At 36.9% G+C, this 26713-nt stretch overlaps 1 protein-coding gene across 2 annotated transcripts in view; it reads right to left on the reverse strand.

The window, feature by feature from the left end:
• Window positions 1-1254: 1254 nt before the first annotated feature.
• LOC104548588 (cAMP-dependent protein kinase catalytic subunit beta) overlaps window positions 1255-26713 on the reverse strand; it is a 35963-nt gene continuing 10504 nt past the window's right edge. The window contains exons 1-10 of one of the 2 annotated variants that reach the window (XM_010194653.1): window positions 25257-25266; window positions 20384-20445; window positions 19419-19547; window positions 15667-15765; window positions 14569-14651; window positions 13895-14021; window positions 11544-11639; window positions 9953-10075; window positions 7882-8046; window positions 1255-4200 (exon numbers count right to left, since the gene is read on the reverse strand). In XM_010194653.1, coding sequence (XP_010192955.1) covers window positions 4075-4200; window positions 7882-8046; window positions 9953-10075; window positions 11544-11639; window positions 13895-14021; window positions 14569-14651; window positions 15667-15765; window positions 19419-19547; window positions 20384-20445; window positions 25257-25266 — 1020 coding nt within the window. In that variant the 3' untranslated portion in view covers window positions 1255-4074. Of the gene's footprint in view, window positions 4201-7881; window positions 8047-9952; window positions 10076-11543; window positions 11640-13894; window positions 14022-14568; window positions 14652-15666; window positions 15766-19418; window positions 19548-20383; window positions 20446-25256; window positions 25267-26713 lie in introns of those variants that run through there. The other variant, XM_010194652.1, reaches the window with a different exon arrangement.

A 26713-nucleotide genomic window follows, 5' to 3' on the forward strand; every position in this document is an offset into this window, starting at 1 on the left:
ACCCTATCTTGCCCCAAGATAATCGTCTTATCCTTCTAAAAAACCCAACACTACGCAATTCCTATTTAAGATGACAAATATTTACAACACTTAAAGACCCTTGTGGAGCTCCAACCCTTTTACTGGAAGTGATCACTGCCCTGCCTGACCTTGGACACTCACATTTTACCTTCTGTCAGAGGCCTTAAATCAGTTGATTCCTCAAGCTGTCAATTAAAAACATTTTAAAAAAGTGTGCAAGACCCACACTTGTAATACTGTGGTGGTCATACAACTTTCTTTAATTTTGCTGTTTTGTCAGACACATCCAGACCAGCTACACACACCCCAGCTGAAGAACAGAATCGTCTTTTTACCAGTTTCTTGCAGAATGGTTCCAAATTCTTATCTGGGAAAAGTCCTCCTTACACACAGCAAATCAGAACAACAGACTTGAATGACACCTTCAAATCTGCTCGACACACCATGCTTGCATGGGAGCTGTAGTAAAACAAGATGACAATCTTTTCGCAGTTTCTTAGCTCAGCCTTAGAAAAAGTAAAAGGTCTTTAAAATGCAATATAGCATTTGTACTATGAAACCAAGAAAAACACAAACCCACAGACAGCAAGCGTACAGCAGCAGAGGCTGAAGCTCTGCTCAGAGCGCAGGAAGAGGAAGAGCTGCGCTACAGAGAGCAGGTACCAGAGAGCAGCCTCTCCATACACTTGCAGAAAAAGCCTCAAGACAGACAATGCCAAGACCATGAAGAGTCTTTACTTCTCTCAGCCGTTTCACAGCACGAGACACAGCACGAAGTTTGTACAGCGGGATCTGCAGGCAGTTCAAAAGCAGGCAATTATCTTTAGTAAGAAGCGTCCAATCTGAATGTGGAAAGACGAAGACAAACAAAATTGCAGCTATCGATCACCTCGCTCGCCTTTGTCCGAGAAGTCCAGCTCCCTGACTTCTCATGGTGCCTTTAATGTTCTCCAGGCCATCTCCTCAACACACCCTAGTCACTGTAAAGCTTCATGGGTCCCAACTAACACGTGCAGTACGTTTCACAACCCTTCCCTCTCCTCTCAAGCCGTTTGCAGTGTGTAGGGAGATGCAACGACTCTCATCACTCAACATTCTGATTCACAAAGAAGCAGCACGAGTGTTGTACATAATTTAATTTGCACTTCTGTATATAAATGTTTACTATATTGCACACTATTGCAGCACTTAAAAACATCTAATTATTTGCAAAAATTAGTAAAATACTTTAAAGGATTTAAAAATAAGGGTTTTAATGCAACTGACAAGATAATAAAAAAAGCAGTTTACTTAATGAGATACAATCCTTTATGTTGGAAATGAAAGTTACATACAACTAGAGTACAATTAAAATATACCATATAGTTCAACACTTAATTCCTCAAATGTGTAAAATTAACAAGCTTCTACTGTCATAGATATACAATTTTTCCATATTGTGAAAAGGATTTTTCAAATTAAATACAGATAACATAATATCCTGTAGTTATATTTTATGACTGTGTTTAAATGAGGGTTGTATAATACTCACATTGTCAAATGTACTCGCTAATGCCTTGGAAATTGCACACTTCCCCTCCTTTTCCAAAATAGAATCTCATTTCCATACTGAAGTCTATTATGCCATATTGGAAAAGTATTTTACTTTCTAACAGGATTTTCATAAAATTAAAAAATAGCATAATATCATGGCATTAAGATGACTTTTCCACTTATGCCCACGTAGAATTTAATCTGGGTATCAGACAGACATGTCAGAACCAATTTCCTAGACTTTTGTCTTACTGTACACGCAAGATGAATGATTACAGTATTTTACAAAACAGAAAAATCTCTGAACCTTACTAGAATTATAAATGTAATGATTAAAAATTAAAATCATAACAGAATCAAATTGTGATCTCCAACATTTATTAAAATCTTTTAAAGTTCATAAACGACAACAAAGTTACTGTAGAATTTATCGCATACAGCTAGCATACAGCAGCATGTCCTTGGTCTAAATGAAATACAAAAGATTTTAACATTTTCATACAAAGGATTTCTTTAAATTTATTAATGTGATGATATATCTTTGTTACATAAAATTTGCTACAGCAAAGTATCTTATACTTTTCTTGCACATATGTAAATATGGGTGGACAAAGACTGCATTCAGTGTCAGCCTCCTAATGACGTTGTGCAAAAATGCTCAACAACCTAAACACACAGAATGTCGGATGGTACGTCTCATACTCTTCTGTAAAACGTCTACAAAGGCTTTTCTTAAAGGAGTGTCATACAGATTAAAAGGAAGGAACGCCAGTGGCTTATTTGCACTGGCACTCAAACAAATACAATGGCTATGTATCAATATAGCTCATTTTTTTAAAAACAATTCATCCTTGTATGCATGTAAATTTATCATAAAATAAGAGTCTAGTTTAAACTGTTTAGATGTGCTGTTCTAAGACAGGTCACTGAGACAGCCAGAATCAAGTGTACAAATAAAACTACTATGAATAAGTTTAAAAGCAACCCCCAAAAAAAGTGCTGAGCCACTGATTATTAACATTGAAATAAATGTGTAAAAGTGCCCAAAGCTAGCACATGGTAGCAGTATCTTTTAAGTCAGTTGGTGAGAGTATACAAAACATAATTAAGCCCAAATACTTGTATCTGTGTGACCATACATTCTGTTTGATTGAAAGAAAGTAGGTTAGAAATGAAGACACAACGCTACTAAAATAAACCCAGCTGTTGCAGTTTTTAAACTTTGTCTCTTTTCTTCGTGAATGAAGTGCTGTAATTAAAAAGAAAATGATTGTAGCAGTACTCCATCCTCAGTTTACTAATATAGTATACCAGAATAAAAACTTGGCAATAACCTCTTAATAACAGCTAACAAAAAATAACCGTGTTCATCCAGCGATGCATCTAGAACATTTTGCATTTGCTAAACCGTTTGTTTTTCACAGCTAATGGCAGAGCGCATTTTGCTTTTTGTGGTGCGGTGGTTTTTATTTTAATGGATGCCCTTTTTAATCAAAAAAAGGCTCAAAACAAGGAATACTTTACTTTGGGAGCCAAAATAATGGCTTTAAATAAAAAAAAAAAAAAATAAAAAAGGTGAATCAAAATGAATCATATTCTCTACAATACTGACCAAAACTTCCTTTAAGAGTTTAGGGTTCATTTTCTTAAAAACGCCATTTCATACCCGCCAACTGAAATGCTGGTAAGTCGACTTGGTTCAATCAGGTCCAAAATCCAGACCAGGTGGAATTACTCCCTCTCACAAGACCGTAAGCTCTCCATGGTACAGTCTGGTTATGGCAATTTACTTACTGCCCAGGTGGGAAATATAAAGGAAGGAGGCAGTGACGAAAACTGCAGGGATGTAGAAAACCAAGGCACGGGGTCTAGCTACTGTCCCCTACTTAAGCCATCCAATTGATTCTACTGAATTTTGGTCAGCCTCCAGGAAGAAATGTTTTTAAGTTAATTTAGCAGACATTTATATGGCGATAAATACTACCTTCAAAAATGCTAAAAATGTTGGCTAGGTTCAGTCTGAGCTACTAAAAAATTATTATAAATTGTAGCATCAGACACAAGACAGACAAGAATTATTGGCTGGCACAGACTAGAAGCAACATTTATCTTTCACTTCAGTCTAAATCACACTAGCCGCAACACCTTCCATTTCACTCACACAAATAATACATTATTCAAAATAAAATGGAGCATTCTTGGGTAAAAAACTACTTCATTTTAAAGGGGGGAAATGAACAATACACAGAAACAAAGAACGACAGAAACCAAAGTTAAGTAGGAAAGTGGTCTATTATTCTGTGTTACTGCACAAACAGTGCTTGCTTAATTGTGCCTAGTTAGAAGGGTTGGTGCAAACTGCACACATGGAAGATGGCAATAAAGACCTCAGTCAGCTTTGTGGAATGAAGTAACTAGGTAACTGTTTTGACATATGATGGTCTCAGCTCCACCTCATCTGTTAACAGAGTGCAAAGATCCCAATGTGAGCCCTGATGTCATCTTGTCCTCTTACTCCTACTAAAAATCAGCAAATTCTTTTGCACATTTTTCTGTTAGAGACGCACGAATATCTTCTTCTTCATAGTCATCAAAGTTGCTGGTATCTCCAGGGCCTCTGCACTTTGGTATGAACGGAGCTTCTACCTGTGTTTGAGGGAAAAAGAAAAAAAAAAGGCACATGAAATGTTATCTGCCCAATACCTTTAGATTTAACACTGTGATGACAAATATAAATCAAAAATTATTTCCACTTCAAAGCAAAATTTAGTTTTCTTCTTGCAGAAAAGATCCTGCTCCCTCAGCTCATCACCTGCAGCAAGGGTTGCATTTAACAGTCGCATGGCCATGGTGCAGAAAAGCAGACTGACTGCCATCAACACCACTCAGAGATCTCAGGGCTGTTTGGAAATCCTCTCCTCCTCGTACCAAAAATCTTCTATGTCCAAATAAAAACTAACCTGATACAAGTTTAAAACCATTTGTTCTGCATCTCCTACAAAGTTCCTCTTAGGACCTAACTGTAATTGAGAAGTGAAAGCCTTCTCAAAAGGCCAGAGCTGAGAGACAAGCAATGACTTGAAGGGATCACTAGAAGATTTTACAGAAAGCCAGCACAGTTCTCATTAACGATGGAAAGCCCCTTCTGATAAAGACTGGCTGTGCATCCTCTTAAATCCATATTGCTCAGCCTTGAGATTCAGTGCATCTCATGTCAACTGTATGGTAGCAAGCCATTCACACTCAGGTACTGGAACCAGTTCTTTTTCATGACCCTCTTAACTCCTGCTTCTTCAAGCTAAGGGAACCTGCAGCTTTTTGAGGTTGACCTTAAAAACAAAATCTTTGGGTCTGGCTACAACTTAACAGTCTTAATCTTTCTGTTCCAATTAGTGTACTTCAGCCTCTACTTATCTTGAAAGTTAAACCTGAATGAAGATACAGGTTTGCACAGGGACATACCTGCATTTAACCCCTACACAGTTGGGGGGGAGGAATGAAAAAAAGACTTGTTCCCAACTTGCAGACACTTGAAATGCTAATTTAGAGAACTGACCACTGAATTCCACCTTCACTCAGCAAATATTAACTCAAATCTTAATCCTAGTTTATCACACTTCATAAAGTTCACATTTAAGCTTAATTACTTTTTAAAAGAACCTAAATTTTAAAATCAACTGCATGCTGAAAAGAAGGAATAAGCAGGGTTTGGGATTGCTAGGAGACAATAGTGAGAAATGGATGATAAAGAATCAGGGAGAAGGAGAGAGACTCTACTGAAACAGGTCTAGGACAAACTGGAGCTGGAGGCACCACCATCAGTACTGCATTCCTCTCTCATTTGACAGGTGTATGATTTATCCACCTTTATGGTAAGCAAAATTATAGCAAAATTATTGAGGAGATGCAAATTTAAGCCTGAAAATGCAAAGTAATCAGGGAAGTATCCCTCTCTGGGACATCCCAAGGAGTACGTGTGCCAGAGGTAGCATGGTGGGGAGCGGGGCAGGCCTGGCTCCAGCTGAGGCAGGGGATCAGATCATGCAGTGCCACCACAGAACTGCTCAGTGCCCCAGGTATCAGATCACTGATGGCAGGGGGCGACTGAGTGTGTGGAAATACATGTTTAGGTGATTTATCACGAGAGAATAAACACTCTGTGTACCTACCTAGCCTGCAAAGCCACACATTTACCATTACTCGAATTCTATCTCTGTGTCTTCTCAAATTGATTTTCTATTACTTTCTTACAACAAAGCTCAAAGTACAAAAAATATCTTATTTACTACTGGAATTCTCTAACATGTTCAAATGAGATGCCTCAGACTTTTTCCTTCACTAAGGAAATCGCAAAAGAGACTGCAGGAGGTAACACGGGTTTATAGTAGAAATACCTGTTTGGCCCTAAGCACAACCATATTATCAAGCAGCATTTTAATAAACACATAAAGAAAACAAGACTTGATCTTATCTGAAATATTAAGTAATCGACTGGCTCACTTATGACTGCAGCATAACAAATTATCCATATCGCATTAGCCGCCACGGTACACTATGTTTATTCAGGAAAAGACATGCTGTGGTAACAGCCGCTGTGAAAAGTTGTTATAAACCCAAAGTTTATTGCTGTATTTCTGTGACTGCTTACATGATATTACAAATCCATGCTGTTGTTTCAGACCCTTAGAATTACAGCCTTTATTCCTTATGATTAGAAGCTTCGAACTTATTCAGCATCAGTTTTCACAATCCTTTGAAACTATTAATAGCTATTCTGACCGAACATTTTGAAATATTGTTTCTATGAAAGTAATTCTCTGCAGCAGTGCACTAGCAATGCTAAGAATATTTAGCACACTATTAAAAACATGAACGAAAATCAGTGCATACAAAACTGCCTCATAAACAGGCATTCAGAAAGCAAAGAACAGATAATTACAATTCTGCAATGGGGAATCTTCTCTTAAAACATCTATATTTAATAGAAAGAATACAAGATGTGTTAATTGTACCCCATCTTCTAGTAATTAATACGTTAGTGAATACTACAACAACAGTACTGTCAGTTTGTGTAGCCAAACCACCAGTTTCTTTTTAGAAACTACTGTTAGTGTTTAGGCTTGGCCTTTAAAATACTGCTGTTCCAGCAGCAAGTTCACGCCTTATAATCAAGACTGTTAGCATTTCAACAATGTAAACCAGTTCCTTGAAATGTTATCGCTGGACTCCATCCTTTTTACCACTATCTAGACACAAAAGTATTTCTCCACCTGAGTCTTCCGGGACAACACCAATGAAGTTATTTTAGTCTTTTATTGTTGTCTAATGAAAAAGCAAGAATTCAGAGGTTGCACTTAACAGAACAAATAATTTATTGGGAATCCGTTTCTAGTAACTCACTAATCTACAATTAAATAACTCTGGACTTTACCTTGAGGGGAGAGGGAGCTTTGGAGCTACTGGAAGACAAACTGAGACTGAACTGTCATCCTCCTCATCCCGTTCCCCAGTTTCTTCTCCCAGCTCCGCTTTATTCATCCTGGCTGCCACTAATGTGCTCCTCTCAAACCGATATGTTAATGACTGCTCGTGTCTGAACATATTTTCAATTCTCTCTGTTGGTTTCCTTCTTATGCAAGTCTGAAGTTCATGCTGCAGACTGGGCATGGACTATCTGAAAACCACACTGCAAGTCGTGTTGGTCAGGCAGGGCTAGAAAACCACCCTAAAAATGCCAGAAAACAGCATTCAGCAGTGCTCTCTCCACTACTGCAGCTTCTGGAACTGCAGCCAACTGGAGTGTAGTGTCAGAAGGCAAAAACTCCTCAGTAGACACTCTCCATATCTGATCCTGTCCCAGTCACAGAAAGCAAGAGTAAGACAGAGGGAGCATACTTCTTCAGCAGAAAAATAAAAGCTCTAGCTTTGGCTGGAGCTCCTCCACATTTAAGCACAGTCTGACTGCTAGGAACTAGCTGGAAAGGAAAACAGATTCCTCTCTGCTGTGGAGGAGTATTTATAGATGCCACTATAGCAGGGGTTGAATAAAAAGCAAGAGCAGCAGGAGATGGCTGAGATATTCCAGAAATAAACCTAAGCACAACACCTGTTAAGAGAACATGAACGTACACAGAGGTCCAGGGCAAAATACCGACAAGAAACAAACGTAATTCAATCAAAATAAACTCTTCAGTGTTAACCTATTCCCTTTTTCTCAGCTTAATTAAAAGTGAGAGACATAGGAAAGCAAAAATAAGCAACATTATGATGAAATTTTACTTCAACTTCTTAAAGACCCGTAACAGTTTTGATCAGGAAGGGTCTTACCTTTCTCTGATAAATGGCAATCCAATCTGTAGTTGCAAACCACTTGTGATTCTTTATGTCATTTACACCATTCTTGAGATTTCCATATCGTTTGGTCAAATCTACCTGGAGTAAATTTCTTAGAAGATCCTTTAGGTCTGAACTGAAATGTGATGGAAACCTTACCTAAAAATATACATCCACAACATTAAAAACAATGTATCAATTTGATTCTTCCCACCGTGAAGTAAAACAACGTTCACACAGAAGGAAACACTGGGGCCATTTTCTATTCTTCACCTAAAACCAAATCAAGTAGGAATGCATGAAGAGAGATTATTATTGTTGCGCATGTATTTCTGTTTCACAGAGCCTTTCTCAATAGCGCTACCTTGTGCATCTAACATGCTTTCAACTGAAAGTTTTTACATCTGTTTGAGCTGACGAAAAATCTTAATTTAAGGTAATAATGATAAAAAAGCTAAATTTAACTTGGTGTCTCAACAACACAATCTCCTCAATGTATTCTCAACTATTTTCTAGGAACAATTTTTTAGATTATATTATATTATATATATACATACACACACAAACACAGGAGATACAGTACAGCATATACACAGCATACAAACATACAGATATGCTCTGAAATAACCCGACATTTAGTAATCATATGAAAATTCAATCTGGAATTTTATGCTGTACTGTAATACATTTCTGATAACTAAATACACCATCATCAAAAGTGTTACATAGCACATGAGTGACTTGCCAATACAATTAATTCAAACCTGGCTAAGAAGTATTTGAACATTATTTATGGGGTGTAATTACAAAGGGTTTCACTAGCAAAAGATCTATTGACACCATTTGAGATGGAAGACAAGAAGAAAGGAAAACAGACCAGTCAGAAATTGTATCCGTCATGCCCACAGTCTCAGCGTTTGACACTCCCTATATTCAGCTGATCAGTTAGGATGTAAATGCAGAACATGGAATTATTTAACATAAAAACACGCTGTGAAATCAAGATCTGATAATCAAGGACACTACTTCAATTCACCTGTCAGTATGGCTGTGTTACAGTACATGAGAAATTAACAGGTTTTAATGAATGTAATACCTAGATAGCCGAGAAGTAAGGAAATATTAACTCCTTTTTTAAAGTAGAGAACTAAATGCACGAGGTAGATTAAATGAAAGACTTAAGGTTATAAAGCAAACACACTGCTACCTGAGAACTGAATGTTAAGATTATTTCTTTTAAAATATTTATTTGTAAATGAATTCCCACATATTCATGGAGACAGCTGAAGGGACACAGTATCACAGCCTTTCAAAGGGCAACCACATTCTTGACTTAAATGAGGTCCTAGACAGGAATTGGTGTGACTGCAGTGTACCACAGGGCTACCTTGATCAGAATTACAGAAGTGTGTACGGTGCAGCACAGCACGTGTTTATGTAGGGACAAGGAAGAGAAGAACCATAACAAATCAAGTGAGCACAAAGAAGCACGAAGAGACAACACTGGCTGGCAGGAGGAGCAGCATGCAAATGTGATCTGGCACACTAAGAGATGTTAATGAAAAGTAAAAGGGAAAAGTTGGAAATGCTTTCTAAAAGTTTTATATAACAATGAAAGGTGAACAGAACATTAGACGTGTCTTGAACTACAAGACTACAGGAGTAAAGAAATCTATGAATTATGGAAACTCCAGAGCTTCTCACAAGGTGCAAAAATATTTCTGGAAAAGAAAATAGCTAGGCAAATTAAACATACAGCTAAATAGTTTTCAACTGCTCTTGGATCATTTTAATCCAAGCATAAAAGGATATGAATACCACAATTTCTGTAAATTTAATAACTTGCATTATAAATGTGAAGGAACAGATTTTTAGAACTTTAATTTTTAATATTACTATAACAATGTCTGTACTTAAGACGTATACATTACAAACTTTTCCCATATTCTTTCCAAATTGCTCACTGTCTATAGTAGCCAGTAAATTCTGCATCTACTCCACACAGAAAACAGGTTCTGCAAAGACAAACAACTGTATTTGTGAAATACACAGAGCCTTCACTCACCTTGCCAGACACAATCTTCTCATAAATTTGAATGGGCTGATCTGCAAAGAACGGGGGATATCCAGCTGCCATTTCATAGATTAACACTCCTAATGCCCACCAATCCACTGCCTTGTTGTAACCCTGGGGAAAATGAGAAATAACACTGTTACTACACAGTTTAAGATTTTCAACGTGTATCTATGGAATACAAAGAAAGCAAACACAGTATTGCTTGTTTAATACAGAATTCAGACCTAATTCAAACCAAACTGAAGCTCACAAGATTCCAACAACAATATCCTTAAAACCTAACACAGTGACAGCAATGAAACAGTGATGAAAGTTAAATATTTTGGACACTTTGCTGTGCTGAGTTTCAGTGATACGTTTACAAAACCCTCTAAGTGACAAGAAATGGGCACAATTTAGTAATTTTGCTACTTAAAATCAAAATAATCTTGTTACAAAATGATTGAAACGTCTTTCAAAGCTTAGGGAAATTTCATTAAATATAACAACACTTCCTATATTGTCCATCATCATCATTTTGCTTTATTATCCACATTTCAGAACATTCATTTTCGTATTTAGTAAACTAGCTACCAGATCTTAAAAGTTTAGTTAATTACCTGTTACAGTGATCCAATCTTTAAAGCCTGAACATAAAATCATTAGTAAATCCTATTTAATATTAAAAAAGACAGAAAATCCCACCGACCCCATCAATTTTATGTGTGTTCTCTGAGATCTTTCACAAAGACGCAGCTTTTCCTGAAAAATCTCCAATGGCGAATTTGCAGTAGTCGCACTGCAATTTCTTCTGCTGCTTTAGATGCATACGGGCAAAAAAGCTGCAAATAAAGAACATTTTCTCCCCAAACCAAAGCATTTTTGGTTTACTTTTAAAGACCTGCAAAGGATGTTTAATTAAGCCACATACTAAATGCATGATTTAACATTATGCATTATGATTGTTTATCTCATAAGCAGTTCCATAAACTGCACCGATATTTTTCCTTTGCAAAACAGGAAGAGCTACAATTGAACAGCTCATATGATAAATAATGTTTCTTCTACATTCAAACACTTAGTGTCACAAGCTGATCAACAGTAAGCTTAGACTGCTTGTACTTCATGCGTAAAACCAGTGGTTTGTCATGTTGCATTTCAAGTAAAGTGCTTTAAACCTGAAACACACTGCAATCAGTTATTTAACCATTACCGATTCATCCATTACGTGGTTCTTGTTACCTCTGGAGTTCCTGTTCTAGTCTGTTAACACTTCAGAATGTAATCACTCAGGTCTGCTGTTCTGATAAGGGTGCCAGTTAAATAATCTAATTAGAGATTCTTTTCATCCTCTTTTCCCTCACAAGCATACGTAGAATGTTCTGTACAGTTATGTGAAAATCCATGCTTTGGAGTAAGTTTTAGTATACTAAAAAAGTATTTCCAATGCAACAATTGCATTTTGTGTAATTCAAGAGGAGCTGATTAGTCAAGGCTTGATTTTTGCAAGTATCAGCAATTGTTCATTGCTCTGAGTTCAGTAATTGGGCAGTAAGTTTTAACTGCATCAAATACATGGCTGAACAACAAGACAAAGTACCTTGCTGAGAATTATTTCAGGTGCCAGGTATTCTGGAGTCCCACATAACGTCCAAGTTCTTCCTTTTACTCTTTTTGCAAAGCCAAAGTCCGTGACCTGTCATCAAAAGGAATAAACTGACTGTAAGTGCATTTCTACAAAGAAAGTTAAAATTAAGCACTTTAAAAATTTTTGGAAAGCTATTTTATACAGAGGAAAAATTTCTCAAATCGCTTATCATAGTCAGTTGTACCTTTAGTAGCTAGCCCTCCTGATACTACTAATTCAGACAGATAAAGGATTTCTTGTCATAAAATTAAAAAGTAGCACAAAATACATATTTTCCCGCTGACACAAGCTTCTATTTACAATTTTAAAAAATAAGTAGGAACTATGGCTTACTAATCTTTCACATATTCTGCAATTACATTAATAATTTTCTTATACTTTTCACATCAGACTGTTTATACTGCTCAAAGTTTAAAGAACATGAATACGAACAACATATTTATCTTTTCCTTTAGTTAACAAATAAATGAATCACAAAAAGGGTCAAGATACCCTTAAGTCTTGTAAATATAGAAATTTATTGCATAAGTGTATAAAGGTTGTATGTAAAATTAGTGTGGGAATAAGAAAACATAAAAGAGGTCTTCCAGTAACTTCTGATTCTGAGTATCTTTGAAAGCATCACCAGAGTCAAACTTGTTTATGTGAAGACTTGGGGGGGGAAATGCAGCAGTAACTGTATTCACAAATGGCAAGTACTTGTGGCCATAAATTCTTCATTCCACTTGTCATGTTTTCTGCAGCAAGTTTTGAGAACTCTGTATGTGCTATCATCCTCTCTGTGATTTTTCCTGGACCGTATTGTGGAATACATAAGAAGCCAGGGAGTTACATGCAAAATTCTGGTACCGGTTTCAAGCTATCAAGTCTGTGCTTGTTTGGAGATCCGTTTCTTTTGCTTCCTCCTTCTTGGTATAATTTTCAGCTCATTCCCTGAGAAAGCATACTGTAGCACAATGATAATCATTGCTAATTATACAATAACCTGTGCTGATGTTTCTGTCATTCTAGTGTCACAACTGAAGAAGCCAAACTCCAAACTATCAAGGCAGCTTTTGTTTCATTTTTTGGTAGCAACACCACCAATCCCAGCTGCAACTGAACAGAAAGAGTGATGTGCTGACTAGAGAGATCTGCTTCAGTCAGCAAAGTATCATTTCTGTGCTTGTGAATGCACATCAGTCTATGTAAGAACACACTGCAGACATGGGACAAATGGTAATGGCTTTAAAATTCAAAAAGAAAATGAACAGAGTTTCTATCAAAAATTTAGCTGGAGCTGCAGTATCAACACATGAACAGAACTCCTCTTTCTGTTCAGAAGCAAATCAAACTCACGTGGAAGGAGTGATTACTGGACCCATTTTCATTTGCACTTTGCCTACCATCACAAAATCAAACTGTTGTATATGGAGAGTCACCAGTTCTGGAGTAAGCTGTTCCTGGCTTTACATTAATGGTGCTCCCCAACCACATTAATAGAGCTTGTATTTCTCTTCTCCCTACAGTGTTATTATACTCACCATGCAAAATTATTTTACAGTATAAACAACTGAAGATAGGAATCCTTTCCACTTATCCTAAACATTTTTATTATATATTTTCTTGTTAGTTTCTGCTATGGCAAAAGGTGCCACAATGAGTAAAGAAGAGCTTCTACAGTTCAAGGACTGCAAAGCACTGCAGAGTGCTTGTTGCTGTACACCACATTCCCATGTGCCATTTAGATCAAAACCATAAGAGTTAGAAGGAAGATGAGGAGGTGCCATGAGAGGCTATTGTAGAACCAAAGTTGTCATTTGCAGCACTGCAGTTCTCATTTGATCTCAACTCATCTCTTACTCCAGATGTGCTGAGAAGGTAAAGACTCTCCAAGCGTGGGATTCATCTGACTGAAATCAAGTACTATAGTGTGGGTGTTGACATGTAAGCTGGTTATCCTAAACTACTTATACAGACAATGAAGAGAACCAGTCATTTTAGGGTACTTGTTGTCTTGTTTTAGGGCAGACGTATAAAATAGGTCAGATGAACAGAGCCATGTGATCACCTACTTCTCATCACAGACCCCGGGGAAAACCTTGACAACTCGCTCAACTGCAGACAGCTCCATTATGCATGCTTAATTTTAGTCAGAGGAAATAGATCCAATGGTTTTAACCATTACATTTTAATGTTCCATGAATACATGCTAACATGTCAACCAGCATCAGACCATTTAGTCTAAACACATTTGCTAGAATTACCTAACCCGACACTGTAAGGCAAGAATCCACTCCCTAAATATATGAAGAATATCATACCTGGATGTATCCTTGCTGATCAATTAAAAGATTTTCAGGCTTTAGATCTCTGTAGATGAGGTCTAATGAATGGAGGTACTCAAATGTTAGCACTATCTGAGCTGCATAAAATCGTGCATGCGGTTCACTGTGAAGAATTAAAAGAATATTAAGTATCCCAATGCTATGCTAAGATACTGAAACAATCATGTAACTGACAGAGAGAGACAAATTAAGTATCTCTTTACTGGTTCTTTTACTGTGTAACAAGAAAAAACAAAACAACCACCAACCAAAAACCACCAGCAAACATTTTAGAATTGACAGACTCATTCCTTAAACTTAAATCTTGCAGTTAAAATACACATGCAAATCAAGATGAACGTATCCCACAATATGGAGCTTAGACTTTAAATTTTACTTTTAGAAACTATCATCAAATTTGGTGATAAGATGCATAGGAATTCCAAGGTTTTATCGTGCATAGATCACAAATGCCTGCATTAACTTACTGAAAAGTAAGAAATAATTACAAGTTTTTTAGTGCCTGACTAGTTTAAGTCCATGGAAAGAGGGATATGTTAAATGCACTTACCCCTTCAGAGTTTTTTCTTTAATAGTAACAAATTTTATGAAACCCTCTTCCCAAATTAGCAACATAAACCTTTTTAAAAGAATAATATCAACATTCTTACCTGAACCTTCCGATTTTTCTTAGATGTGAAAACATTTCACCACCAGGAACATACTCCATTACCATGTATAAATTAGAATTGTCCTAAGCAAGCAAGTGAACACACACAAATACATATGAGGCATACTACAGTCTCTGTAATTCCTAGATACAATATATTTTATTAAAGAATATTTAAAAATTTAGCCATCCAGTGACCTTAGCAAATAAAAAGCAACACAGGTAGGAATTATTGAGAAAGTGCAGACACATGTGACAAAAGGAGCGTCATCTATTTCAAGAAATCTAACGTAAATTTTAATAAAGATAATTAGTGAGTTGCTGTCACAGAATGGTAAGTGACCTGAAGGAAGAAAGGACAAGACCTACTGCAAGACAAGACCTTGCACTCTTAAAAGTTCAGTCTGAGGTATTCTTGTCTCCTGCAGTTCCAGCCCCAAACCTCAGAACTGTAAAGATTAGGGTAGAACAAGCTTGTTCTTTTTAAATGGTATTAAAAAAGAAGAAGGAAAAAACCAAACCAAACCAAACCAAAAAAGCAGAAGGGATATAAAGGACACAAATCACTCTATAAATTAGGAAAATACTCAATTTCTTTACAGTCTGACTAGAACATACTGTCACAAAATCAGAAGCTAATCTCAAAGTTCTTTCCTTCATGGTTACGATGGCCACTGAGACCTGCCTCAGGTATAAACCTCAAGCAAAAAGTCTGTGGAACAATTTCAAATTTACCATTCCATATATTGGTGCAGAAATACATACTTTGGCTTCTGTCAAAGAAAGAATGATGCCTAAAAGCTCCCTGCTATACAAAAGCCAGTTTCCTTCCAAAACAAGGGAAATCTCTAAAAGTTGAGTTTAATTTAATATTCTTTATTAATTTATTTGGAGATATCCTTTCAATCATCATCTGATTAATGGGGGTATGTGCAAGTGTGCACACAAACATAGGAACTCCTGCTCAAGCCCTGGCAACAGTGCCAAGTGAAGCATCCTTGAAAAGAAAAATACTTAAAACTACTGTACTGTAGAAGTGAAATGTGCCAAGCAGGCACTTCCCTGAAACTCAAACAACTATTTTCAAAATAATGATTACCTTAAAAGAATACTCCAGTTTTACAAGGAAGGGAAAGTTCACCGCTTGTAATATTCTCTTCTCATTCAACGTGTGTTCTATTTGCTTCAGTTTGACGACCTAGGAGAGAAAAAGCAATCTTCAGTTGAAGTACGATGTTTTATAGTTGTTAATACGTTTTTCAGTATTAAACAATTAGTTGAAAGCAAGTTTATAATCTTACAGATAATGAAAAATCTTACGGATTACTAGTACAATAACAGTGCTGAGAAAGGATTAAAAAGTCTAATGACACTTTAAAGAGTAATACTCACGCAATATGTTTTGCAGATAACGAGAAATAGCATTTCTTACTACATGCTGAGTATAGGAATCAGCAAGGAAAACTCTACTTTTTCTTAAGAATTGGTTGCGTTTGTAATGGATGTTCTACAGCAAGATGCCAGTTCAATAAAATCTATTTGATCTTTAGATCCTTTGCCAAGGAAGGCAGGAAATGGTATCAGACACATTTAATTACAAATTTTGTTACATGTGAACAAGAGTAAACTGACTTAATTTATATAGCTTACACATTAGTAAGGAGAAGACTAAAGAGAATACAAATTCAAAATTTCCATTCTATAAACAATAGTTACTTCTGCCAGACCTTTCAATGGGTTTTGCTTTTCTGCTTAGGAAACCACCTAGCAGTATTAAAAAAATTAAATGCTGCCTTCTTGGAACCCATTACTATGTTAACAAGGCAGCAAATGGCAGATTTCTGATCACTGTCTTAGTAATGAACAATTTGTTTCCTGGTGTTAAACCCCAAGATTGCATAATTGATTCTTTTCATTTTTCTTATCCCTATTGCACAGCTTATCTCTATCTTCTTTTCAGAATGGCATGACTTCCAAGTAAAGTTACCTTTTTTCCCCCATAGGAAACAAGGAAAAAATGTATAAGAGTGATCAAAACAAGTTCATTTTTACACGTTAAGAAATCATATCTAACTGCTATAAATAACAGGTAATCAAGATATTCCAACTCTGACTGAAACTGTGTTTAAATTTAACTTTTAGATGCAAAAGGCAGTACCTATAAATAAACACTACTGTTTTGAAATAAATGTTGTACAAAAGAAATTAGTTAAAAATATTAAGTCCCTTATGAATCACAGATCTTCAGGGACCAAATAAAAATTTCGCTCAAATCAGCTCATCTGTGGGAAGCGTCCCCTTCATCCCTAAAAAGCTATGGTACTGGATTTATCTTGGCCATCAAAGCCAGGCTTTAGGCTGATACTGTGAAGCGTTCAGCTACAATGCTAGACAGGCCTTTACCACCCTTCCTGCATCTTCTGCTGGTTACATATTGGAGGGTGATAGGAGCATCACCACAGCCTGAAGCTGCTGTTTCACACCTCATCATATCATACTGGAGCCTTGGATAGCACGGCTTTGCTCATGCGTAAGCACAGACTCGGGGCACGTCCAGTGACAGCTTCTTGTAGACCAACTGATACCTGCTAATGGCAGATTCCCCAACAGCTTGTTTGTGCCCGAGCTTTTATTAACAACATTTTATTTCTAAAAACAATTACATAAGGAAATTGGCCAAGCAACTGTTACGTTACAGCCTTCCTAAGGCAAGGCAGACAATTAAAAGCCTAACAACCCTACACACAAAACTACTGGCTACATCAACATCTAGTAAAATTTTTTTTTCATATCCTGATACCAACTATAAAATTGGATAATAAAGGGACACACAATATGCTCTCTCTTGTTTCAAGTAAAATATAAATAAAAAATTGTAGGCAGCCTGCACATTGTGTGATTTCAGACATCTGGCTTTTCTATAATACACAAAGGGATAAAAATGTGCTCTCACTAAACAATCTCTGATTTTTTGATCAATTAACAGAGGCTACTAATATGACACTAATCTATTTCTCATAGACTACATAAATACATAACTGTATATGCTAACTAAGTTGAGTTGAAAAAGCATGTATTTCATAAAGGAACACTTCAGACTTCTAATTATAGACAAAATCATGCAATTTTCTAATAGTAGACTGATAGTTGGATGGAAGCATCTTTAATCCTATGGCTTTTTTACTGCAAGTCCACTGCAATCATTTAAAATGTGGATTTTTGCTTTTACCAGAAAATTTTAGAGCTACAGCTTTCCAATTTATTTTTGACTGAGAGGTAGCAATGAGTTTCATTAACTTTTCTTTTTTTGTTTCAAATCCTCAGACTATTTTTATGGCAGCCTTCTTAAGTAAGATGTAATTTTCTAAATTGCTCCAGTGACAAGGACTCAGCCATTCACTAAAAAGAGTTCAAAGAAAAAACAGCTGAAAATCTGAAGCCTGACAACGGACTCTCTGTGCAGCAGTGGGATTCTCATCCCCACATGAAGCCACCAGCCATGCTGAGGTAGCAGTGGGTGACACGGGTAGAAATGGTCTGCACTGCCTTTCAGACACACTCTGTTGGAACGTCTTTTTAATTGTTTGGGTTTTTTAAATAAAATTTAGAAGATATTATTACAGGAGAATGCTGAAGTTGCAAGAAATTGAGTCTCTTCAAGTAAAAAAAATGCCAGAACTGACACCAAAGGTAAGTTTCCTTTAGTTTCTTCTTGTCTGTTATAAAGAGTCTTTAATTAAATGACATGTTATTCGAGGTCCAGGACCCCTAACCACATGTAAAGAATACAGAAACTGCAACTCAGGGAAAACAGTCTGATGTCACTGTCATAGTTTCATTATATAAACTGACTTGGGAATTTAATAATATTTAAGGGCAAGAGTAGACACTGAAGCAATGCTGACTTTCATTCCGTCATTTGCTGATTACTAAGTTCTCCTTTCCGGATTAGTATTTTCTTAATATGATTTTTGTTATATAGTAACAAAGTTATGTATAGTGCCTTACAAAGTAAAAAGAGCCCTTACAATGAAAGCCTTGAAATCTACTAATCTAAATAAATGTACTTCTGAAAAACTTGTCAAAGGCATTAAAAAATTATTGTATTGACAAATTCCTTAAAAAATACTTCTTGGCATTCTGGAATTCTATTTTATTTAAAATTCAAACTTTGCCAAATGACACTGCTTACTAAATCTAGAAGTAAAAAACTTTCAAAAAATCAGGCTGAAGTAACAATACAGATTCAGATTAACACAGAAAAGGTCTGCTGTGTGACAGCCGTTTTGAGAGAGAGCCAACTGTTCTGTCTACGCGGTTACTACAGATACAACAGGATCATTACATAATTATGCATACAAAGAGTAATACCTCATGGGATCAGGAATGGAGAAGAAATTATTTGTGCAAAAATCTGTTGAACTATGGTTCACAAATGGAAATTTTGAGAATTTCTGATCCAAAGAGCCTCGCAGAATTCTGGGCTACCCCGCAAAAGCGCATTTATCTTTTTAACTACAGCATTACATTTAGCTTTTGCTAAAGAATATATAGGGCACCTTACAAAAGTTGAGCAAAGAATTTAACTGATAACATTCTATTAATGCTTTGGACACTACTTAGAGCCTCTTCAGCCTGCCCCTCATGTTACTGCCTGTTGTAAGTATTCTACACAGTCCCAACAACTGAATCTGCTGGCTAAAAAAGAAAGTCAACTGCCTCAAGTATCCTCAGTGTCCAAGTGCAATAAGCAAAAGCACAGTAAGTGCAACAAACTTTAGCTACAGTTACCAGATCTTTGCCTCCATCAAACTCTTTTCTATCACAAAAGCCACAATAAGTGACACCAACCTTCTGTTTGTCCAGTATCTTCATAGCGTAATACTGTTCTGTGGATTTATGTTTCACCATCATAACTCTCCCGAATGATCCTGTTCCAAGGGTTTTTTGCCTCTCAAAATCATCTAGGCCAGCAGTATTCTACATGTACAAGGATATAACAACACAATTTACAATTTAATACCCAAAGACAATTTTAACTGTATGAACTGAATTTAACTATGAAAGAAAATTGAGTAAAATTACGTTTATCAGACTATAGCCAACTATACTGTTGTCATAATTTAATGCCTGTCAAATTCTAGTAAGAGATTGTACACTGCACTCATTAAAACAGAAAAATACTTAACTGAATTGTATCAACATTTCTATAATTTGTCCATACAGATAACACATGCTTAGTAAGAAACATTTAGCAGTAAAAAGATCATGAATTTAACATGCAGATAAATAACGCCCTCATGCTTCACTAGAACATGCAGAACACCGCAAGCTCTGCAGACAGTTCTACGTGAGAGTTGTCTGGAGAGCATACCCTCAGTCCATTTTCTCAGATACTCATATATATGAGCTCCTCAGCCTGCTCCCAAGCCCCATGAAGTAGACTTAATACCCTTAATTCCCCTTAACACCATGGAGAGAAATTATTAATGGGGTAAATTCCAGATGTGTCAACATCTATTGTTATAGCAAGCGAGCTAAAACACGCCAATAGGTTTTGAGTCTTGTCATGTTGACGGTGAACAGAATTCTCAGTACAGGCTGTTGTTCAGTATGAGCATTTCATCAGCTCAAATCTGGACAAGACACAAGAGTCTCTGCTGATGAACTTCAGTGAAAACTGACATTAAAAATGGAAACTCCTTTAAAAATTTACATTAAACACATTTCTGTTTTCTGAGCTGCTCGTTACAGACTGATAGCACGCTAATAACATTATTTAAAAATGCATTATTGAATGCTTAAATGACTGATACCTGAGGGGGGCTTTCCCATTTTCTTAAAAAGTCCTCTTTGGCTTTGGCTAGGAACTCTTTCACTGAAAACACACAAAAAAGTACATTTCAATTAATACAATTCATCATGGATGTGATGGAGATGCTCTGTTAACAAATTATGTAAGCTTCATTATCAACTTCTTTCTTCAACTCATAATATGCTATTTTCACCATGTCTGAAAGCAAGCACCAAGGCCTCTAGAACGTCTACAGTATCTGCAGGTGATCTCTAAGCTTTCTGGAGTCACTACTTCATTCTACACAAATTACTTAAACTACACCAGCTCTAATAACTCACAATACTGTATAGGCAAGCAGGCTTTAAGGTGATGTCAGACGGTCTTAACTTGACTGGGGAAAAAACCACAAACACCTGACACATATAAATAGCCATTCCACAAAGATGGACTTTTCATCTTTTTTTGTTAAAAAATATAAAAGTTACATTTTCATTCAGCTGATTGAGCATAACGTCCATCTCATTGGTTTTTTTCCCCATCACCTTTATGTAAAGGCTGTTTGCAAGCTCAAGTACCAAATGGACAGCATTACTGCAAGCAAAGACAAAGCACAGCGCTACAACGACACTGCACATTAGGCATGCCCACAGTCAGAGAATGTGTATTTTTAATATTGATTTTTCCACTAAAACTGGAAGAATATATAGCAAAACTCTAGGTTGTTTAAAATGTGCACTAACGTATTTTAGTCAGATCATCTTCACTGTTTTTATTTGTTGTTTGTTTTCGGTTTGGTTTGGGTTTTTTCTTTTTATACTAATTATCAGCCAGATCAATGCAGATTAATTAAGCCCAGTCATAAATGGGAGGTGTTTGAGACACTGCTGTGGTTCTGAAAGAGTCACAGAATCAAGAAGGAAATACGATACTGGTTTTGTGTTCTCTGAACCATTTCACATAATACTTTAATAACAATGGATTTTCTGTACTGTGATGTTCTGCCACAAGAAACTTCTGAAAATACTCAGCAACATGCCAAGATTATTCTGGTCAGTACCTAGAAAGATATGTTTTAGGAACTGTATTTTACCTTTTGATGGTCATAAAAAAATAGGTTTATAAGGGGTTCTAAACAATCACCTGATGAATCAGAACTTTCTTTATATTTTTTACAGAATACCAGTAGTTACAGCAGCAGTAAAGACAACGGCAGCCCTGGAAAAGGCTGGTCATTTTTTGATTTTTCTTTTCCCCCTTCACCTCTCCTCTCAAGTGTGCTATGGGACTCAACTACCACACAACACTTCAGGGAGGTTTATGGCTTCCACTGTCACTGGCTCTGATGAAGCACCATCAATACAATGGAAACGTCAGAAAAACTGTTAAAAGTTCGGGCAGACCTCAAGGTTGGAAAAGTGTTTAAAGCATGATATCCACTCACTAGTTCTATTTTACGAAAAATAAGCAATTATCAGAGAAGAGGAACATATTTCTTATCCTAAACTTACAGTTGAGTAAGAAAAAACAGTTTATATCAAAGGAAGTATTTTAAACTGGCATTATTACTCAGAGTTTAAAATATTTTAGTGGGTGATCAGTAAAATGTTTGACATATTTATCCTGTGTGGGAAATACATTTCAATTTTTTAAAAACTTACAGAGGTTATTCATGTAACATGTAATGACTTTTGGTGATCCTAATTTGAGAAAAGGACAGGATTTCTTGTGGCATGAAATAATTTCTAAACACAAAAAAGGGAAGCAAACAATGTCCAAATTCATGCCTGATGATCCTTCTTCCACTAGGAGAACAGAGAGAACTGTTGAGAAATCGATGACTACTGATAAAGTTTATTTGAACATCAATTTCTATCAAAGGAGCATGAACATTATTCTCTCTTAATGACAAGAAAAAAACTAAGATGATCACAAAGATTACCAAAAAACTGAGCCTTCAAACTGAAGCAGGCATAGCCTAGAAATGAACATTAACTTGGACACTATATAGCACAACCAAAACTTTAAATAATTGGTCTCTTTTTTTTTTCATGTTATTACAGTACACACATCTTAAATATCCCTCATGCTATCTCCATTGTTCATATAAATAAAATAATCTGAAGTTTCCACATATTTTGCACTAAAATAGAATTATTCGGTATTTATAAAAATATACAATGACATTTACACGTAGTCATCTTTGTCTCTGCTCTACTTATGGAATAAAGAATGTTGTTTCAAAAGAAATGGGATTCAGCTGGATCACCTAAATTGTGGAAGCATGGGAAAAGTCTCTCATTTCTGGAGTATCAATAATACTTTAATTTTGCTCTCTTTTCTTGGAAGGCAGCACTGGATATGTATTTTCAAAATAAAGCTACCCAATGGCACTCACTTATTATAAAATCGCTGTCTTTTAAAAATGACTTTATATCCTGTGGTGCATTTTATTAGAATTACATTTTCTACCTACTGAGAAAGCGGGTCACATTGTGCCTGGTTCTCATGTTCAGTGGTCACCTGGGCTCCTACACCACAAAACAATTCAGCAGGTGATTTCAAACAGAATTTAGGCAACTTCAGGGCACAGATTTCAGTCACTTCTGAAAACAGGACTCAGAATTTGAAACACGACAGGTATTTTGGAAAATTGTATCTTGATCACAAAACATTAGCTCTTGCTACAGGAGAACACATTTCATTTCTACCATTCAAGTGCAGAATCAAAATTTACGCCAACTGGACAGTAGTGGCCATTGGCACTGCTGCGATGATACAAACAAACAGGTTTAGTAGATGATGACTTAGAAGTTTTCTTCAAGTGCACATTTTTAGCCACTTTACATCGTTACGATGCAACTCTCTGCTTTTCTTTAAACTGTCTGTAGCATCTTTGACTTTGGGCACTAATGAAGGAATGAGCATACCAAAAGTCTCTATAGGTTCCCCAAGGGTTTGCAGGAACATTCACCCACACAGATGAGATGATGAAGAGAGGAAAGAAAGAGAAGAAAAAAAAAGTTTTATGCATTTCCACAACAAACACATAGAAAACACAAATACATTCCACCCTTACCCCTCCCCACTCAAGAACGGACCCTGTAATAAACCAGCCCTTTCCCACACAGACAGAATGACTCATGTTAAATCACAGAATGTTTGAGCAAAGAAAAGAGAGAAAAAAAAAACCAAAGGCAGCTAAGTTCAGTATGAAAAAAAGATGATGTATCACAGAAATAAGCACAGCTTACAAAACTTCAGGAGATCAAGTTGGCATCTTTATTAATCTATTCCAAGACACACACATCCAAGGAACTGTTGCTAACAAAAGTGTATCTATCTTCATCGCAGCATGCTGGATCACAATAAAACCTGTAATCGGGTGATCTTCCCACTACTTAGCACTTTGTTCCAAGAGACAGCATGTGTGAATTGCATGGCATGTGGTGGATAGCACAGAAATGGCAAGCAGTCTCAAGAAAAAGAAAAATTCACAATCAAATTTCAGCCCCGTTACCCAACAGCAACAAAACCCCTTGAAAAGTCTAAACTGCACAGCTGAAGTTGCTGTGTGCAAACTGGAATGCATACAGGAGTCCTGTACGGTCGCCATATGAGTATGATGTAATTCTGTAAGACTGTTAAAAAAAGAAGAACCCAGGAAAGAGATGCTGATATACAGGTTCCCGTAAGGACTAAAGAGCAAGGATCACTCATGTATGGCTGAGCAAAGCGAAGATGAGGGTGCGCAAGGATCAGCAAACAGCCCCTACTCAGACTGGTTTCACTCCTACAGCAGAAGCTGGAGCGAAGGAGACTGAAATGAAAGGAGGAAAAGCTGCTGCTCAAGAAAGGAGGGTGCTGGAAGGAGAGAGCAAAGCAGGAGGAACAGCACTGGCACAATGAGGGTCACAGCAGTGGTCAAAAGAACTGGAAGCATTGGGAAGGACACCAGCTGGAACTGGAGAGGATGCACAAGTGGTCCAGAGATCAGGTAAGCTCAGATACACGGCACAAACCTAGCTCACTGGCAGGAGAAGCAAGTTCTCTGCAACGCAAACACACAAAGCATGTAATAGGAAATCTGGGGAGGTTCAGAAAGAGGTAGTAAGAAATGAGGTGTTACAACTGAAAGATTTGAAGCAGGTTTAGAACTTCTGCCTGCTCTGTTCAAAGCCTGGTCAGAAGAAATGCTACAGGTGCACACAGCTGGAGAAGATACAAGACTGTGCCTGCGGAGAGCTGAACTCAGAGCCAAGGCAACTTGGGGCTAAGGCAGGGAGCCTGCAGGAGGCAGAGGTTCCCAGGTAATACTGGCATACAAGCAGGTATTAAGAAAAACAGAACAAAACCAAACCCAAACAAATGAAAAAATCCTACCACACACAAAACCCAAAAAACCCTGAACCCACCCCCAAACAGCAGATTTGTTATCTAACAGTATATTCACACAAGGCACAATATTTTTGTTTGTTTTATCGATTAACTTCTGTATGAAAAGTCAGAAAGCTTACAAAAACATTATTAACAAATGGTATAGGAGTACCATAAAGAGCACTCTGGCCTAAAACACAGCTTAAGAGCAAGTGAATCAGTGGAAAATTCCTTAAAAGACTGATAGGTTTAGGGCCTCTCAATTGCAGGGGTGCAACAACAGCAGAGGGAAAGGGGTCACAGATGGAGCAGTCCTGAAGAGTTACCGTGAATTACTTTGCCTTCTCCCACCTCCCACTTACACCGTATTTGTTATTCTCAAGCACATCTCCCACAAGAGCCAGCAAGCCAGAATTACTTCTTTTTTTGAGGGAGGGGAGGAAGAAAGTATTTGGACAAGATTCATGGCAAGAAAGCAAGAACTAAACTGATTAAGACTAAACATTGGGCACCACTACAAACCCCCATCTGCTGCGCTAAATGCCAATCTCTGCTTGGTATTTAAAATGCCCTTTATCAAAATACAATTCAATTTCTGTTCCAAAACTGTAATATAATCACTTGAAGTCTGGAATTAAATGGGCTATTTAATTAAATCTCCACATTTCATTTAATGGAAAAATAAATACGTATGAAGAGATTCTGGTAAATATATGTGTATATTTCATTCTTATAAAACAGGTATTTATAGCTTTAAACGTTACCGAGATGTATACAGATGCCTCAGTGAATCCTGTGGTTATGGTACCACATTTCAGAAGCGAGTGAGAAGTGTACAATTCAAGTTCCAAGCCCCACTCTTACATCACTAACCTGCTGCCCAAAATATCTTTACATTTCTCTTTCAATTAGCAGGAAAAATACCACAGGGCTTACAGTGAAACTCTTCTACCCTGGCAGGTCTTTGAAAATAAACACAACCAAGTGTTAGTATACTCAAAGGAAGTAGTGTGAGCACCAGTTAACATTTCAATAGCCAGGAAACTCTTCAAAACACAAACTAAAATGGTACCATTGAAGCAGACAGCCAAGAACAAAACGTTTTGTTTCTCCCAGTATGAAAACGGTGGGGAAAAGAAGTCCAATGTGATACACGCCTGGTAGAGAGCAAGTCAGTCTTGTCTGACACACACTTACTGGCTCTCTTGTGAAAAACTGACCAGCAAGGATTTTGTCTTGCTTCTGCTCTAAGAAATATCTGCAAAGTCACAAAGGCTAGATTAATAAACTCTGCATCAATTTAACATCTCATTTATCTCAGTTTTTACCTTGAGAGCAAGGTTTTGATCTTATATTTCTGTTTAAACATTAATTATGTTAAAAACTGATGATGCAGAGCAAACTAACTTACGCAGCTGCGATGGGTGAGAACCTTCAGTTAGAAAAAACCAACCCAAAACATAGGAAGCAGTTGTGAAAGGACTGATTTGCTGGAATAAAAAAACCTAACAGTTCTTAGTAAATGAAGGATCATGTAAGAATTATTAACGGCGTACAAGTTTGCTATTAAAATGGAAGTGCTATTAATTAACTGCATACTGCAAGCACTTCCATGGGATACTGGGAGTGGTAAGAAGTGGAGAAGCAAAGGGCATGGAAAAAACAGAGAGAAAGGGAGAGGATAATCAGTAAATTAAGAGCAATTACAGCTACATTGCCTACAGACTAGAAGTGAGCACTAGCATCTGATTTTTTGGGGGAGCGCGTTCAGGAATTAATTTACAAATGTGCAGCAACTGTAAAATGGGAACTGTTCTCATAAATCACTGCTCAGAATTTGTAATGCAGGCAAAATCTTTTAATCCTGTCTGTGATTTGGAAGTCTTGAGCTAGACAACAGTTTGTCGGTCTTATAAAAGCGCATTTGCAACACTTAAGAGCCCTATAAAGAGCCCAACCTCTTTTTTTCCTGCTG

Source organism: Mesitornis unicolor, unplaced genomic scaffold (assembly GCF_000695765.1).
Source record: "Mesitornis unicolor isolate BGI_N332 unplaced genomic scaffold, ASM69576v1 scaffold1201, whole genome shotgun sequence".
NCBI classification, from domain to species: domain Eukaryota; kingdom Metazoa; phylum Chordata; class Aves; order Mesitornithiformes; family Mesitornithidae; genus Mesitornis; species Mesitornis unicolor.